Here is a 19,056-nt window from a genome sequence, read left to right on the forward strand (position 1 = left end):
CCTCCAAAACCATTGTTCAGGAAGTAATTTATTGATTCATTTTAAACTAAGCATTGTTACCATTGCAAAAGCAGTTGCTCTAAAGAAAGATAGAAAAATACACCGTAAGGTTATATAGTTGAGTAACAATATCAATATTGATCATGTTCAGTAAAACCACTGGAAAGTGCCATTTCAACTCATCTTGTAATTTTTAATAATTTATGGAGTGAATATGTGTCACCTTAAAAAGTACCTGTGACATTTTACAAATTCTTTCAAACACATGTATAAATACAATAGTAAAAACTCCTGAGCTCCCTTTTCTTATCGCAGTGTTCACCAACCCACAACCATGTAGTGTTTTATTTGACTGAGGTCTTCTAATCTTTTCTTTAAAAAAATATTTTATCACATTCATAAAAATATCTGTGCTTCAAGTCTGTTTGTCAGCCTAAGTTTTAATGTGCACCTGATCATAATAAGAGAAAAATGCTTGACACTTGCGCTGGCAGCAGAAGTTGAGGGGGGAGGTGGGGGAGGTGGGGGAGGTTGTAGGTAAAAGAATTCCATTGTGGGTGTCCAGATCTCCAAAGTAGAACATGCTTTTCCAATACCGAGAATGGGTTCAGTCTCACCTGCGTGGTTTGGAGGGACTCTCAGGGGGTAGATGCAACAGGAATCTGCTTCCCTGGCCAGTGAGGTCCTTTTTGGGGCCTTTGCAATAACCCTATTTCCTGCACCCCTGCTCACTCCTACCCTACCCCCAACCCGCAACATTTCAAGATTGCTATTAAATGGAAGCTCTATCTCTCCATCTCTGAAAAATAGAGAAGATGTAGAAGGTATAAAACTTGATTAGCAAGTTGTAGGAAGTCTGGGGAGGTTAAGGTTTCAGATGTGATTCTGGCAAGAAGTGGCAAAATAAAATTTGTTTTCTTGCAGGAATGTGCATGCCATAATTCTGGAAAATTGGCTACACATTTCTTCTCCAGCTCATCACTAATTATATGAACGTTGTGTCTGGTGACTGACACTCCAAATTTTTTAGTTTAGAAGTAAAAGTGTGCACAAGAATTAAAAGCAGGTGGTACCAACATAAGCATGGAGGGGTCAGTGGTGCTTTGACGGAAGCCATGCCGGAGCATGTAAGAAATTCCTCATTGTTCCTGTGAGACATGGCATGAAAGAATTAGGAGGCAGAGAAGTATGTGTAAAGCAGAGCCCCACACTATTTTATAATTCTTAACACAAACATCAACAGTAGGTGAGGGTTTCTAGATCCAGATCCATTAAAAAGAAAAGGTTATCATCTTACACTTAATCCAATGATTTTGTCAGAAATGATTGCTCGTAATGTGGACGAATCCTACCGTTCAAAAGCATTCCATTTTTTAAAACAGTTTGATCTTTCCCTTATTTCACAATGCTTAAGTGAGCTTCTCTGGCTTGATCTCTGTGTTGCTCATTCCATCTCACTGTCGTTTTAGCAGCTTCTCATGTGAAAGTGATGGGATGGAGGAAGGAAAGGCTGTTTTGCAATAGTATGGAAGGACGAAGATAAAGGAGGAAAATTGTTTCGGTCCAACTTATACCAACAATTTCCAGATTATAGGTCCCTTAGCAGCAAAAATGCTTCAAGAAAATTGTTTCACACACACACATGTTATTTTGCTTATTTACCCATCAAATGAAAATAAAGGACGGGTAGGCAAGGGAAATCCACATTTATTGAGCCAGGCACGGAATTGGGTATTGTCAATAACACGAATAGAAATATAATGACCATATTATACTGGGATGTCTAAGATTTTGTTTGGCAAGCATTGGTTTTGGCGTGCAGTAAAAGGATGTTATGACAACAGCAAGTTAGCATAATCTCCCATACTACTGACAAGGATTTAACGGTCTATGTTGTCCCCCCAAAATGGAAGGATAGCAATCCATGGAAAATGGAAAGTATGATGTGCAATAACCAAAGATTTACAGAACTAAAAATGCAAGATAAATCAGACAACTATAGGCCTCTAAAATTCTTTAAGACTAAAAAGAAAAAAAAGGAGACATTACAATAAGTACATGTAGGAACGTGTTTTTAAATCGAAACAAGACTATTTCTGATATATGGCTGACTTTTCCCATTCCATAATATATTTGATGGCTAAAATCAAATAAGGAAAATACTTATTTTTAGGGAAATCAAATTGTGAGGAATATCATTATCATGGCTTTGGGTAACCACCTTGAGGTGACTCATCATTCGGGAAAAATCTGCACTCTATGGTTTTGTTGGTTTACTAAGATTTACTATTCTTTCCGGCCTTTATTTGTCAGCCAGTTTTTATAAAATGTAAAACTGGTTATTGAGAAACCCTTGCATAAACCTACAAAGTGGTGAATTAGAAGGTGTATTCTCATGTTAAAACAAACCAAACCAAACCGAACCAAAACCAATCCCCAGCAACTTACTGAAACAATCACTTCTAATTTCCCACTTCATGTTGAAGAATTTTGCTTGGTATTTTCTAGGGAAAGAGAAAAAGCAGAGGTAGTGAAAGCTCTGGAAATATGGAACCTTTTGCTATTACATAGTCTTTGCTTCAATATGGCTTTACAGAAAACACAGCTCACACAACAGGCTGGTTCTAGATTGCTTTGGTTTCCACATGAGACTCATGAAATTGTTTAAAATGAATGATTGAGCACAAAAGCAAGCATCATGATGCAAATAGCACTCAAAAAGTTCTCAGAAGTCACAGGAAGCAAAGCTGAGGGGTTGACTTTTAAACAGTGGCTGGATTGTACTCTAATCACGTAACACCCCAGATTAGCGGTACGATGGCATAAGATACTACTTCCAGACAAAGGATAAGAAAAAAATTTGTACATTCGCAGTCTCAAGAGAAATACATGATTACATTTTTTTTCAGTTCTCTTTTACAGACACAGACACAATCATACGGAAATACACAAGGATAGATTATAAATCATTATATAATTATTTTCATTTGCATTACATGATGAGTTTCACAATACAAGGATTATATATAATGCATCAAACAGTTGAACCACATACAGCAATATAATATCAAATAATAGAACAGTTATTTTAAAGTCAGGAATGTCACATGGCCAGTACGTCACATATGCCACTGAAGAACAGTCAAAGCACGAGATGTGAGATCTTCCATTTCTAAACAATAAGCAGCTTTGGAGGAAGGACAGTAGGACAAGAAGGGGAGGTAGTTACTTTTAAAAATTCAAAACATCTTATCAGAAATTTTATAAAACAAATTCTTTTTCAGAGGTATCTTTGCCATACAGATTTTTGACTTCAGATTAACATCCTAACAAGATTTTTTTCTTCAGGATTCGTGAAATTCGCATGGAAAAACTCAGACTGTATTTTGACATTTATCCAGGTAAAGCATAATTTAAACGTAATTATTAAAGGTTTCTTTTGATTATCACTACTTCACTAGCCAAAGGTTTTAGGGATCCCTGTTTTTTAAATTTAATCAGGAGCTGGTAAAAAGTTAATTAATAGAATACGATTGTCTGAGGGTCTCTGTGTTCATTGACCACAGTCACATAAACAGGATACGTTTTTCCGCTTTACACGTCTTAGTGCTTCTTGACTTGAGATCAGAGCATAAATCAAAGGAATGGATGTGGACAAGACAACGACGGGCACATGGTGTTGTGAGGTACGTACATCTCTTAGCCATAAGCTCAGAACACTGAATAGATTACAGATTCACTTTGTCCGATAACATTTGGGTTTAGCAGGCTACTGTCAGCATTTCGTGGAATCCTGAGATGCCCAAACCTCTGGAAGTGTCCTATTTCCTATCTATTTTTTTCCTTTCATTGAAAGAGATAGCATGATGATCTCAGACCCAAAATCACCTTACTGAAACACACAAGCCTAGGGAGAGAACGCTTTGATTTGTAGATTATATCTGGTAATCATGGAAAAAGTCCAGGCTGTAATTATACATAGAACTTCTGGTTACAGTGTTCTCAAGCAATCATTTTGTATTTTTAAATTTCTACTTAAGACCTTCAGAACTGCGTCATCGATGTAGCTTGGATTTATTAATGGCCTTTGAATTAATTAAGTAGTTAATGAATTGAGCTGCAATTTCTAACTATGCAAATCTCTACATGAGGTGACTAAGGACCCTCAATGTGCACCGTGACATCTGTGTGGCTGATTTAACATCTGACTTAGTCCTTTGTGGGGCCAAAGTCATCGTTTACAGATAACCTAGTTTCTTGTGCGTCCCACGGTTGCCAGGGTACATAATTAACTCTCAGGAAAAATACAGGCCCTAGAGCAGAAGAAAAAAAAGGCTAGAAGTATGGATAGCTAAGAAGGAAAGAAGAAGCCAGGATGTTAAGGAAAATCAAGCCAGCTTGGACCAACAGATGTCTATGGTTCTCTCAAGCTTTGTGACACCGTCCAGTTCTCAGGTTAAGGGCATGTCAGCCGTACTTTCCTGCATTGCACCTGGACCTTTGAAACCTTGGATTTTACTGTTGTGCTGGAGCCAAAAAGGCAGAACATGAAATTTGTTCACTGAAGTACACACGAGGCTTTCATCAATGGCAAGTCTAGGTTAGCAACACTGGCAATGGTATTCCAGAGTCATTTGCATTTCTCTGTATGCGTGCAAGCTTCCACTGAGCATGCATTGTCCTTTTCAGGCCAGGCATGCAATTCGAAGCCATTCAAAAGCATATCAATATTGTTTTAAATTGAGGAGTCTTGAATCACAGGGTGGCCGGCATATCCCCAGTTCCTAGCCAGAGTCAATTTCTCATCAGACAAAATAAGTTACACTAGTCACATCAGCTCTATGGTAATTCAGTTAAGCAATAAATACAAAAATCCACTGAACAGTTGCTGGTTGGACCTCAGACCATTTTGTCATTTGCTTTCTGGTTTCTCTATTCATTTACATAAAACAAGTAAAATTTACTTTCCAATCAATACGCTTTTCTTGCAAAAACAAAACTTCTTTTTTATAAAAGTAAAGAAAGGCACTTTGTAAACTATGTACAAATCTGTTTCTTTCTTGTCTACACTAAGGAGATAGAGAAGATACTAAAGGCAGGGCCAAGTCTTTCTGCAAGTGACTGCAGCCGTGGAGCATGCCAGGATAAGAACCAGATTTCCTCCACAGCCAAACCGCATCCTGGAGCTCATGAACTCAGAGGAGTCTCCGATTCAGTTGGGCACTACAGGACAAGGGGTCAAACTCCTTGATCTCATACAGGTGGTAAGGGATTGGCCCACGCTGGACCAAACTAGCGAAAGCAAGTTTTTGGTACATACCCACCTACCAGAATTGGTCTTAGGCACTTAGGAGAATGGACGTTTTGTGAAATGTCAGGGACGCAGCTGAGAATAACTTGGGCTCACGCTGAGGTGCCTTAAACCCGTTCGTTGAAACTGACCAGACAACATTTTGCAGTTGGGGTTAGCAGCTTCCACAAATCACCCACTGGCTAGCCCGTCTCCATGTGCTTTGTAACTTGAATATTTAGGTGTTTGTTTATAAAAACATGACTTTTTATAATTCAGAGCATATGGCTCTTTAAACCAACCGTGCAATAGTGGTTTATAATTCATCAGAAAGAAATAAAAACCAGAAGCCGCGGTCAGATAAAAGAAAAGTGATTTGGGGCTGTTGGACTCAGCAAAAAATAAGCATGGCTTGATTCAGTAAAAGATTATTTTTTCTAAAAATCAGAGCCTCATTCAGTATGTCTTGAAAAAAAAAATCTCATGCCTCTTTTCTCTACACAAGTATGTACTTGCATGTTATCTTAGACTCTGATCCCGTACCTAACTAATTTATAGCATGCATGTGTCATGTTAAGATTGACCAGAACTGATGATTTAAAAGTGAAATCAAAAGAGCACATCGCTGGAGAGTACTTGTGTGTCTGTGATGAACGGCAATTATTGTGAGCTTACTTACGATCAAAGCACTGGGTAAATTATCTTTGCTGGAAAATATTCAGTGAGTCATGGAATCAAGGAGCCAGAGTTTGAAAGGATATTAGAGACGATTGGCCTGACATTTCCTTCAGAGGAAACTGAGGCCCAGGAAAGGCAATTGTTCTGAGCCAGGACTAGAACCCGGGTCTCTTGATCCCCAGTAGGCATCCTTCCACTGCACTAGCTGTCTCCTTGATAGGAAATATTCCAGAAGATGAAAAAAAACCCCACTTAATTCAAATAAAGAGTGTTAATTGACCACAGCACTGTAACCTTGGCTTACTTAATGAGTGGCTAATTGGGATATTTTGGGGATTTACTTCAAGGTGAGTCATTAACCACATTTTTTTTCCACACATGCCAAGTCATATGTCAAAACAGGTTATTTTTGAATTTTCAAATTATCAAAGTGATTGATACACATTTTGGAGGAGAATGGACTATTTTGGGAAAAGTTCAGTCTGGACTGGCTTTGAAAGGCAAAGTCTTTGGCAGAGTCTCTCCCGGGGGAGTATATTCCCTGGCCCTCTTTGCAAGTCATTGTCTACCATTCTGTAAATTTAAACCCTAAATGGATTTTTTAAAAAGTCTGCCTTCTCCTTACATAGAGTGTCACTGAGTGCAAGTGAGGCTTGACCTGTATTTCCAAGAGAGGGTTGTTCCTATGCACTAAAGTACCTTTAGTGGAAACAGTGACCTGGGGCCGTGCTTCTCCAACTTCACTGTGCACGTGAATCATCCGAAGATCTTAGCAAGGGGCAGATCCGGATTCTGTAGGTCTGGGGCAGGGGAGCTGGGAGTCGGCATTTCCAGGCAGTGCCGGGTGATGCTGAGACAGCTGGTCCTCAGCTGGCCTACTTTGAGTAGCAAGGACCTAGGGCACTGGATGAACTTGGACAACTTTCCCAAATGTTCCTTTCACTCTTAATGGGAGAAGAGAACTCAGATCGATTCACTTTGGTAATTCTGGAAGCCCTAGTGATGTGCTCACTTGCAGACATCAGGGCCACCGTGGAGTCCAGTTCCTGTCAGCCTGGGCTTGCTGCGGTGGGATATTTAACCCCCAGAGGTGAGTGCAACTTCACTACATCCAGCTAGCGGGTAAACACAGAGGATGGATTTGCCATCAGATGAAATGAAAAACAGAGGGAGGCAGTTCGATGAGTCATGAATGCTCTCTTTAAAATGGAGAGCCAGGCTTTTGACTGCTCTCGGGAAGGCTGCCCTGGGAACCGACTTGGAGATTCTTACTCCCAGACCCTGGCCTTTGTAGCTGCTGCCACCACTCCCCAGATGCTGCTTCCTCCGAACTTGTATGTGAACGCGTCTGGTGTGAGTGCTGTCTCGGCCTCGGCCAAGACTTCGCAGATGGACCCACTTCAGAGAGACACTAGCTCCTGGCTTTGCTCACACTTTCGTGGCTGCCCAGGATTCTCAGAACACTCAAAGCAAACAAAACCTTCTCTCGGAAACAGTACGTGAGAGGTCATCACTCACCTTCTCATGGTGCCTTTATGAATATTCACCTGGAGAAGAGCAGAAGCCCCAGAGTAGCCCTAAATTACAGAAGTAATTTCTGGTCTGTGGAAAGCCCTAAACTTCTGGGCTGGCGACTGCTGAAAGTACCACAGAGATAAAAAGAATCAGATAAACTACACTACGCTGTGCTGGAAATTGGATATAATCATCCACTTCCTATTCCTCAATGGGCTTTGGGTTGCTATGGCGTTTTACTGCACGCACAGGGGCTGCGAGACGGCGTACGCTACTACGAACCGCAAATACTCAGTTTAACCTCATAGCAGAAAACACCGTACCCACTATATACGTAAACAGCTGTACTGGGAAGATAGAAAATAGTCTTTTATTTTACCTAAGTGATAGAAAAATAGTCTTCAAAAATACATTGTGAAACTTATGGGTTTATATTAAAGTAGAATTTGTATGTACAGTAAGGCAGTATTTCCATTAACATCCTGCTGTGATTATCTTTTAAAATTAGTCTTTGGGGATTTGTTGTTGTTGTTTAAACCTAACAGAAGACTAGGGTGTATAATAAATGATCTCTGATGCTGAAATGAAACAGGAAAACATTTGAGAAGAATTTGCCACGTGAAACTCATTTACCTGTTGTGTCAGAAAATTTCACTTTCCCAAACTATTTTCTCTAGAGGCTTCAGAATAAAATACAATTTGGGGGGAGAGAAAAAAAAAAAAAACCCATGCTCAACAAATTCAAACCATTTTAAGAAAAAACCGGAGGCATCATTTTCACTTGCATATTGGCAATGTCTCACTAAGGTGATAGGAACTGCCGTAAACAATGTGTCGGTGTTCTGGAATGCATTCTTTCTTCAAGTGAGTCGTATTTGGTTAATGCGAATAAAATGAAAGAGGAGTGCAAAGGTCAAGCAAAGGTTTGTTGGTTTTTGACAGCGGTTTTCATGGCATTTTTCTCCCATGTATCACCTTCCTGTGGTAAACAACGGTGAGTATTTCATCTCCTCCTGTCACATACCAAACCATGAAAGCCCCTTCCAGAGCCTATACCCCTAGGTGCTGTCCCTCAAGAATACTAAACGATGTGCTTTTATATCACTGAACACATAATTTTATAACTAATAGCAAAAAAAAAAAAAAAGTCAACCTACAAATCACAGGAAACAAAACGATTTGTTCTGGAATCAGCTGTTGGAGAAAGAGGCAGCTGGTTGAAAATGGAGCATGAGGCGCGAACTATGGGCTGTAGAGTGTCGTTCTAACCACATTCTCGAGCATTCTCTAGTAGAGTGCCTTTCCTGTACTCTGTAGTGTTACCTGAAAAAAAATCACATTTTAACCGATCATTCCGTTAATCAAGCTATCACTGAAAGGAGTGCGTAAAACACGTGGGATCCAGGTAATCCAACCCCCCCAGCTGGAGTCCGCAGCCTCCTGGGGCCGAGGCGAAGGAGGCCAGGTCTTCTCCGGCTGGATTCTGCGGCAGGGACGGCGGGGCCTCCTTGTCTGGTTCTTCAAACGCAGCCAGGCTCTGAGCTTGCGGAGCCTGCACCAACACCAGGATGTTGTCCTCCATCACCCTGGACACCTTGGCGTACTCCTTACTGGTTTCAGGAGCACAGGCCTTCTCTGCCTGGTTGCTGTTCTCTTTCTGTTTTGGGAGCAGGGATAGCGCTCCATCTTTGTTCACCTTGTGAATCTCCACGTAATCCAAGGGTTTCACAGAGATGAAAGGGCTCTTCTCCTGGGGCAACAGCCATGCTGTGCCTTGGTCAGTCTTGGAACGGAAGCTTTCCACTTCCCTCCGCTCAGCTGCCTTCTCCTCCCCTCCAGGCTCGGTGGGTTTTGGAGATCTTAAAGCATGTGCGTCTGTTTTGTCCAGCGGAGTGCTCGAGGCCCCCCCCGGGCCCATGGCCAGCTGACACACCTCAGCGACGCTGTGGTAAGAAGATCTGGGGCTGTGCTGGCTGGGGGGCTGCGGTAAAGGCCACGTTGAAGATCTGGATCCGTCGGCAGGGAAATAGGGGATTTTGCCTTCCAGGCGTGTGCTCTGGGGGTCCCGAGTGCGGGTGACCTTTGCCGGGGGATTCTCTGGCTTCTCGATGCCCTCGGGAGTGTGAAATGTGGAGGGATTCACCCGGGCTTCCTCACACTTTTTAGACAAAAGGGAAGGGCTGTCGCAGCTGCCCCGGCCAGAGTCGCTGTCTGGATCCAGGGGCGTGGGCTTCGTATCTCGACCCGGGTGTTCTTTCGAATGGGCTGGCATCAGCTGTTGGTCCTCGCTGTCATCCACTTCTAAAAACTCCACCAGCAAGTCCTCACAGTCCGAAGTGGGAGGGAAGTCTTGGCACCCCAGGGCGCTCAGCAGTTCTTCAGACTTGCCCTTCTAGTAAAACACAGACATAAGGAGAGGCGGCCATTAGCTTCCTAGCGCTCCACACGGGCATCACGGCCAAGCCCGGGGTCCTGCCTATGGGCAGGTGGGCTGTGCTACCGGCCCCGCAGAGTCCCCTGAACGTCAGACATTTCTGTACCAGGCTATCTACAATCACCGCGTGGACTACGACTCATCTCATGTTTTTCTTTCAGTCAGTTCATGATTTTAACTTAGTGTCTTTCTAAGCAATAATGATTACGAGTTTCCTGGGCAAGTAGTATACGCACATGTAATAAACATATAGCTATCGATAAGAAGTTTGTGAAACAGCAAAAACCACAGTGCTCACACCTGCGTTTGGTGCTTTGGGACCCTCTGGCCCTGAGACCTGGTTGCTGGCCTCCTAACCAACTCCACCACGTTCTGGAGTCAGTAGATTCTCCTCTCGTCCTTCTCTCTCAACTACTCCTCTTCCTACCTCTTCCCTTCCCCTCCCTTCTCCTCCTACTCTACTCTTTTCTTTCCTTCTGCTCCATTTCCTGTCCCTCCTCTCCCCGCCTCCTCTCCTCATCTCTCCCTTCTTCCTCCTGTCTCCTCTTGTTCTCCACTCTTCGTCCCGATCCCCTGACTTAGGTCAGGCACTGGTGTCCAGATCTTGACTCTGTTACTTATTAACGGTACTGACTTTGGACAAGCTGTTCTATGGTCCTCACTTTCTCCATCTGTAAAATGGGAATAATAGTACCCATCTGGGAGGGTTCTTTTGAAGATGAGAGATAATTGTGACTAAGAATATGAAAACTTTTTTGTGTGTGTGACAAAACAGTAGTTATTTTATTATTACGTCCTTGTGGCTACAAGGTCAAATTTCGAGCTAGACAGTAGTTAATTTACTTAGTTGAGATTTTCATGCTGGTTCTATGAAGGTCAGTACTAGAGACTGGATAGCGGGGTTAGAGCACTGGACCAGGAGTCCAAATTCTGGGGCTCTACTCCCTGCTTCCATATTTGCAATCAAACTAAGTGTAGTCAAGCCAAATTCTCTGGGACTCACTCTCCGCGTTCTTGCTGTGTTGTCAGCCTCACAGTGGCCGCGTCAAGTGATGTAACATGTGGGTCACTGCTTTTAGCTACATCGCTGTTAAGCTGAAGTCAGATTGAAACCGTATATTTCAATCTGGACAGAAATTTAAAGTATTCTAACCTCTCTTTTTATTCAAACACTTGAATTTAAATCCCTCTTGAAGGAGCCTGAGTGGGCCTGGCAAACACTAGCCGCCCTGGGCTGATCCAGTCCCTACCGAGTGCTCGGAGAGAGCAACGATTACAATAGGACATTGCAATTACGCAAAGAACATTCAAGTGAAAACTTTAACCGAAGTATGACAAAGGAGGTGGAACTGGTCCCTGTTTTGTATTAATTAAAGTATTCACCCTCTTTCTACATTGGATATTTGCACAAAATGTTATTTCTGTGCTTATGAACAGACCTGGTGACTCTAGCCAAGTATTACTATGTGTTTTCATGTTTTCCTGGCTTTCTCTCCTTGCCCTCTGACATCTAGTTACCCCCTCCCCCCCCCCCCCCCCCCGCCCCAGTCTTTCTCTAAATACGCATGCTGAAGAGCAGGTGAGCTGGGCAGGGACTGAGCCGACCAGGCTGAATTGAGGGGAATTGTGCGCGCACGCGTAAAGGTCATTATTACAAAGCAGCGAGTCACACTACAGTCCCCACCCCTGCCACCTACCTCCAGCAGATGAGTATCAAATCCCTTTATTTTTGGCCCAGGAACTGGTGGAAGGATGCAGGTCACCATGCTAGAAAAAAATTTGTAAAAAAGAATTAGATGACTCACCTTCTCACTTTGTAATTTTTGAAAGGTTAGTGTTCTCTCTAAATACCTGCCACAAGGACTAAGGTGGACAGGAGTTAGGTTTCCGGGGCTCCATGAGACTAACGATCAATAGCAAAGACAATAATTTTAGGGGCCTACATCTTAACTAGCTCTGGCTCCTCGAGGAGGCCAATGCTGAAATGAGGGGATTCTTTGGACTACTTGCTTCTCCTATTGGAGCGGCTCTTAATGGGAGTCTTACTAATGCACCGCCGGGAGCCTCAGTTTGATGGAAAGAGCACCAGCTTCAGAGCAGCCCATCCCGCTGCTTTTGCTAGCACCGATAAAAGATGTCGTATGGGCGAACACACTGCAGGTAATGGCTCACATGAAGTGCCTGACCTATCTGTAGACTTGCAACATCTTTGCATTATCCTTTTTGGGGCAGTCCCTGACAGCCGTGAATGGGAGGAGGGCAGTGAGGTACCTATGGCCTTTCAAAGCCACTGCTGCGACCATAATCAGACAGATGACGGCAGAAAGAACGGCCACAAAGATCCACACGATGGTATCTTTCATGGTGACATCTAAAAAGCAAACAGTCAGAAAGCTTTGATCACATCAAAGCATCGTTAAAAACAAAAACAAGACAAAACAAAACAAAAAGAATAAGCAAAAGTTATGAACAAAAGAGTTTCCCCCCTTCCCTACACCACTTTTGATTTGAACAGCAATCCAAAGAGAGTAGTATCAGTGACAGGTTTAATGTTTATTATTAAATTTTAATAGGTTGCATATATTTTACAGTACTCTGCAAATTTCAAAATCCTTTTATGTATTATTTTATTTGATCCTTTAAAAGGAAATTCAAGGTCACACAGTCCATTGCGGTAATAATAACAAAGGACATTATATATTAAGCTCTTGTGAAAGCCATCAATGGTGCTAAGGTCTTTACATACACTTCCTGGTGTATAAAGATGAGGACATGGAGGCTCAAAGAATGATTTCCCCATGAACACGTAAACTATAAAGCTGTGGTTGGGATGTGAACCTGGGCCTTCTGCCTCCAGACCTTGTGCTTTTATTTATTTAATAAGAGCCAGGGCTGAACTCGATAAACATGTGAATCTCATGATCCACAGTTCAAGGTTGTTTCAATGCCAAGCCAAAGCAAGCTTTGGTACTTTGGCCGGGCAAGTGGTCAGAAGAGCTAGGCTTTGCCATGTGGTTCTGGGTAAGACCTCTAACTTCACTGAGCTTCAGGTTCCTCACTTTTGACTCTTAATGCTAATCCTATTCTCCCTGAAGACCTGAGAGGGTTGGAAGGGCCAAACAAGGTAAAGACTTTATAAACCATAACGTACTCTAGAAATGCAAGATGAATCATTCTCTTGTGGAGCACAAGCCGCCATGTTTAATGGCACTTAGTATCGAGTGCTTCTTATATACTGTACCTTCACGTAGGGGTCAACATGTAACTGACATCAGGGACCGAGAATGGGTTCATGCCTTTGAGATGGCATCCACCTTACAAATTTGGGGACTGATGATGACCTTGAGCAAATTAGAGGCATAGGGCAGATGGGGAGGGAAGAATGACTGACCATCAAGCCTTCTGAGACATGCCAAGCCCCTGTTTGCAATCTTATCCTAGAAACTGGTCCTCACGGACAGTGACCTAGGGAGCAGTGCTACATTTCCAGATGTCTTTGTATTGGCTGGAGAGATGATAAACACATCTTTATTTATTCTTCTGGCCAAGGCTTAAGATAGTTTCTCTGTTAGTAGTTACTACATACAAACTTACTAAATTCATTTCGTTTTAGAAATATTTTGGAGTATATGCAAAAGGGAGCCAAGACACTCACCATTAGGTATCTGGATAGAGCTCTCTGGGCTCCACTCACTCCAGAATCCATGGTCTGGCTTGCAGCGAACCTGGACAAGGTATTTCTGTCCTGGATATAAGCTGAGAATCTTAAACTGAGTCTGCTGCCCAGCAAAATGAGTCTAGGGACAAACAAGGGAGATAGAAGTCACTCTGACTTGTGTTATGTTTCTTCATAGACCTTTCCCCTAGATAATAAACTATTGGAGAACCGAGGCTAGCAGATTCAATTTTGTAGATAAATCTCTGTTCTCACCATTCCACCCTCTTAGCTCATCTTTTCCTCCTCGTATTGCTCACACAAGAATTAATGGGCTTTCTATCTCTCCAGGGAGAACTCTATCGGCATAGAGTCAAATACTCTGCTCCTTATCCTCTACCTTCTTCTAAATTGTACTTTATGGAAAACTACCAGTGAATACAATTGAAAAATGGTTATTTTGTCAACCCTAATGACTTTATTGAAGGATTACCAATTAGTGTAAAGCCCCTAGGTGAAAGAGAACCGGGCCTTCAAGTTTGTTGAAACAAAAGCGTACAAAAGAAACATAACTTTATAATCGAGGGATCAGGTTGTCACCTCTCTGATCCCAGAGTTGGCCTTAGCATCATTTCTGGTGCGTTAATCAGATGGTTTCCATCTCCTGGCGTGAAGCACCGAAGCACTCTTGCTAAAAATTGTTCAACCTGAGTCTGATCAAGTTTTTAGATCTAATTGTCTGGTTATAGGAAATAGAGGGGCAGAGAAATTAGCCAAATGACCTCACAGAGAACTCATCAGACAAATGCAGAAGGTGGCACATTCTATGGGACAAGTGACCCAGTCTCCTGAGCACGTTGAGACGGAAGTGATAGAACAACCAGCCACGATGTGTGGTCTTGGAGTGGATTCTGATTTGGACAAACTAGCTGTCAAAGGTATTTTTCGAAGCAATTGGGGGAATTAAAATATGGACTGGCTTTTAAATGTCATAAAGGAATTTTAATTAATTTTCTATGTGTGATCCTATTATTTTGGCTATGTTTGGAAATGTTCCCTTTTTAAAAAATTGCATTTTTATCATCGCTAATGGGTTTGAGAGTATCTTTTTTTAAATTGAAGCATAATTAACATACAAGTGTTACATTAGTTTCAGGTGTGCAATACAGTGATTCAACAATTCTATACATAACTCAGTGCTCATCACAATAAATGTACTCTTCATCCCCTTCACCTATTTCGTCCATCCTCCAGCCCACCTGGCCTCTGGAAACCACCAGTTTGTTCTCTGTATTTAAGAGTCTGTTTTTTTTGTTTGTTTGTTTGTCTCTTTGTTCTTTGTTCATTTGTTTTGTTCCTTAAATTCCACATATGAATGAAACCAAATGTTCCCTTTTTTTCTTTTTAAATTTTAAGTAGGCTCCATGCCCAGTGTGGGGCTAGAACTCACAACCCTGAGATTAAGAGTCACACACTCCACCGCCTGAGCCAGCCAGGCATCCCTCAAATGTTCCCTTTTTAAAAGAGACATACACAGGGGAAGGGAGGGAAAACTGAATGGGAAGAAATCAGAGAGGGAGACAAACCAGTAAGAGACTCTGGACTCCTGGAAACAAACTGAGGGTTACAGAAGGGGGGTGGGGTGGGGGATGGGGTAACTGGGTGATGGGTATTAAGGAGGGCACGTGTGGTGATGAGCACTAGGTGTCACATGCAACTAATGAACTGTTGAACACGACATCAAAAACTAATGATGTCGGCTAATTAAACATAATAATAAAAAATAAAATAAAAGAGACATATACTAACATATTTAAGAGTAGACTATTATAATGCCTATAATTTATTGTATTATTTCTTCTTTACACTGAAGTATTTGCAAGTGAATAAAAATACCATTGACCATGGACTGGTTACACTGAGACTTCTTCCTCCTACTTGGTGCCATGTAAGTACATTCACAAGTGTCTCAATCTAAGATAGCCTGAGAGAGGTGGGTTGGAGACCTGGAGGAAGACACTGTTCAGTGCAAGGAGCTAGCTCTGGGGGAGTATGAAGATGACCCCCATCAATCCCAGTGAAGGGGAGAAGGCCTTTCCCTGTCGGGGTGTTTCACGTCAGCATCAAGAGGGCAACAGGGTTACCCAAAAATGAGGAGTGACTTATTCTCAGCTGCAAAGGCTTCATCTTTGCCAAGGACCTGGTTCTTTCCAAAAGCTTCTAGTTGACTCACCTCCCACTCAGTTGCTTTCTCGGGTTTTAACCGAATTTCATACTGGAGTGTGAGCCAACCAGATCTAACATCAACCAGGGTGGGTGGGTACCATTTCATCCACAGATACGGTTTTTTGTCTTCTGGTTGTTTTAATTCCAAAGTTAGGTTCACAGGAGGGTCTGGTTCAACTGTAGACAGGAAAGAAACTCCATATTTAGTAAAAGTGGTATCTGAACACAGAACTGTCTGACTTAGAGGCAGCTCTCTCTGCTGTTTCCCTCCACCGTGCCTATGAGACTCTTGGCATTTGATATCAGGTGCTGGTCAGCAGAACTGGGGTTAGGTTGAAGCAAGCAAGATGCAAAATTTAAGAAGGCACAAATGGCCAATGAGCACAGAAAGAGGCTCAAGAGTCATTGAGAAATGCAAGTCAAAACCACAATGAGATACTGTTTCATACCCGCTAGGATGGCTAGAATTCAAAAAGTGAAAAATATTAAGTGTGGGTGAGAACATTGGAGAAATTGGAACCCTTGTACATTGCTGATGGGAATGTAAAGTGGTACAGCCACTGTAGAAAAAGGTTTGGATGTCACTTAGAAAGTTAAATGTGGTATTACCATGTTACCCACCAATTTCACTCCTATGTACATACCCAAGAGAATTGAAAGCAGGTGTTCAAACAAACACTTGTACCTGAGTGTTCATAGTACACTATTCACAGTAGCCAATAGGCGGAAACAACCCAAATGTCCATCAGCTGATGAATGGGTAAATAATATCCATATCATGGAACACGATTCGGCCATAAGAGGGAAGGAAGTACTGATACAAGCTAGAACACAGATGAATCTCGAGACCATTATGCTAACTGAAAGAAGCCAGACACAAAAGGCCACATACGCTATGATTCCATATATTTGGAATATCCAGAAGAGGCAAGTCTATAGAGACAGAAAGCAGACTAGTGGTTGTTCCCGGGCTGGGATAAAGCAGGGAATCCAGAGTAACTGGTTAATGGGTATGAAGTTTCCATTTGGAGTGGTGAGAGCGTTCTGGAACTAGAGAGTGATGGTTGCATAACCGTGTGAATGAACTACCACCGGATTGCACGTTTTAAAATGGGTAAAATGATGAATTTTATGTTATTGATTATGCCACACACACAAAAATAAGGAGGCACTTACTCTCGGGTTCCTTTAAGCACAGGTCTGTGCGTACTCCCTGAAGAGTGCCTCGGGTACCAGCTTGTCTTACCCTAATCTCAGGCCTGCTGGTCAGTAGTATTTTCTGGGTTCATTTATTACCTCCTCCAATCAGTCTCCATGCCAGGAGGGTGTGAATGTAATGGTAGTATTTTTGGCATCATAACCTACAGTTGCCTAAAAAAGTGAACTTTAGAAAACTTGCCACTAATCCTAATCCTAATGTTACTAAGTAATGACCTAAGAAAGAAAATTTTATCTGTGCTTACTAAACAAACAACATCTGTATACTGAGAAATGCCTCTGATCAAAAACTACTGGGGACAAAACTGCCAGCAAAATGTTTAGGATGAATCCTTAAAGTGTCCCAACTGCAGATGCTTCTTTGCTGGTGGGTTGGGGAGGGTGGGTGGGCTGCTGTCCTGAGTGATGAGGGAACAGAAGCAAGCTGAAGACAAAGCAGAAACGGACACCCCACAACCCCCCTCCCCCCACCATGGGATGTACGTGACTTTCCTCAGGCACTCCTGGCTGCCCTAAAGGACAAAGAAATAGTTAACCTATAGACACCACAATCCTGCAAGACTTAAGTCTCCCTCAGTTTACAAAGGTCTTTAGCAGTTTACAAGAACAAAGCATTTCTATCAATAACCTAGCTTCCGGAAGGGAATGTAGATACAATTAAATGTCCTTATAATCTGCAGCCTCCAGGAAGTTCCCAACTATCTTCATGTTAATGCCTTGCCAGAGGGAAAACAATGGCAAGGCCTCTGGTATCTTGTGAGTCTTCTTTAACATATGAAAGTATTTCTCAACCTTCCTTTTTCCTTACCTTCCCCCAACCCCATGGTATATAATCAGCCACCTCTCACAACCCCAGTGCAGCAGCTCTTTCTGCCCAAGGGTCCTGTCCCCGTGCTTTCATAAACCACCAATTTTGCACCAAAGACACCTCAAGAATTCTTTCTTGGTCGTCGGCTCCGGATTCCACCCCACTGAACCTCAAGGGAATTCCGTAACCTCATCACTGAGCATGGTAGGATGCTTCACACCATTTCTGGCCTCTACCCATTAAATGCCAGTAATATCCTGAGCGCTTCTCCCCAGGTTGCGATAATCAGAGATGTTTCCCGTCATTGCTAAATATCCTGGCGGAGGCAACATAGCCCCGGGTGGAGAATCACTGCTTTCAAGCATCTTCAACATTGCTAAATGTAATTTCCATGGCAGTAGCAACAAGAACAACAACAAAATCTATTTCTGAGAGATTATCTGCCAAAATTGTCATTCTGAACTTTGGGTTATCACTGGATGAGACTCAGGCTGATAGAAAACGCACTGTGGTTAATACGGATTAAAAAAAAAATTTTTTTTTTTTAAAGAGAATCCCAAGCAGGCTCCAACCCAGCTCAGAGCCCGACATGGGGCTCCATCTCAAGACCCTGAGATCATGACCTGAGCTGAAGTCAAGAGTCGGACATTCAACTGACTGAGCCACCCAGGCACCCAACTCTGAGTTTTAAATGAACTTCTATGATCTGTCACCAGCACTGTATACTGTAGGGTGATATGAGAGTTCCATAAACCCTTCTTTCGTTATTTTGGAAAATATGGCCCAACACTTTCTCACCAGAGAATTTGTTTTCCGGAGCGCATGTGAAATTGATGCCCTCATCAATTTCACTTTTCAAATGCACTACTCTTTAGTGATTCCGTTTTTTATGACTACATTCATTGTAGCAATGGCTCATTTCAGAACTTCTTTTGCTTTTGCTGTTTTGCCCTCATATGTTAAATTTGTAAGAGAGAGCCCATGACAAAGGAATTATTTGGCATTTAGCATCTGAAAAACTTTGTATCTCAAGTAATTTATATGAGTCGAATTTATTTTTCCTCCTACTTGCCACTGGGGTTGTCTTTCTGAGTTTCTTAAACTAAGATCAAATTCAGTTTCCACCCCCCAGGCTCATTCCAGTGATTTCTGCAAGAGAAAATATTCAAGTGTGTACTGGTTGGAGTTGGAAGCTTTTCTAGTTTTTAAGGTTAAATCTCTGATAACATGCC

The 19,056-nt window shown here is 42.3% G+C and overlaps 1 protein-coding gene across 3 annotated transcripts in view; it reads right to left on the reverse strand.

Annotated features, from left to right (window-relative positions):
- Positions 1-1,687: 1,687 nt before the first annotated feature.
- PRLR (prolactin receptor) overlaps positions 1,688-19,056 on the reverse strand; it is a 168,206-nt gene continuing 150,837 nt past the window's right edge. For all 3 annotated transcript variants that reach the window (XM_026506792.4, XM_057312192.1, XM_048224347.2), the window contains 5 exons: positions 15,806-15,975; positions 13,573-13,714; positions 12,189-12,288; positions 11,615-11,684; positions 1,688-9,875 (listed from right to left, as the gene is read on the reverse strand). In XM_026506792.4, the coding sequence (XP_026362577.3) occupies positions 8,853-9,875; positions 11,615-11,684; positions 12,189-12,288; positions 13,573-13,714; positions 15,806-15,975 (1,505 nt within the window). In that variant the 3' untranslated portion in view covers positions 1,688-8,852. The remainder of the gene's footprint in view (positions 9,876-11,614; positions 11,685-12,188; positions 12,289-13,572; positions 13,715-15,805; positions 15,976-19,056) is intronic.

The sequence above is a fragment of the Ursus arctos genome, unplaced genomic scaffold (genome assembly GCF_023065955.2).
Source record: "Ursus arctos isolate Adak ecotype North America unplaced genomic scaffold, UrsArc2.0 scaffold_15, whole genome shotgun sequence".
Taxonomy (NCBI): Eukaryota; Metazoa; Chordata; class Mammalia; order Carnivora; family Ursidae; genus Ursus; species Ursus arctos.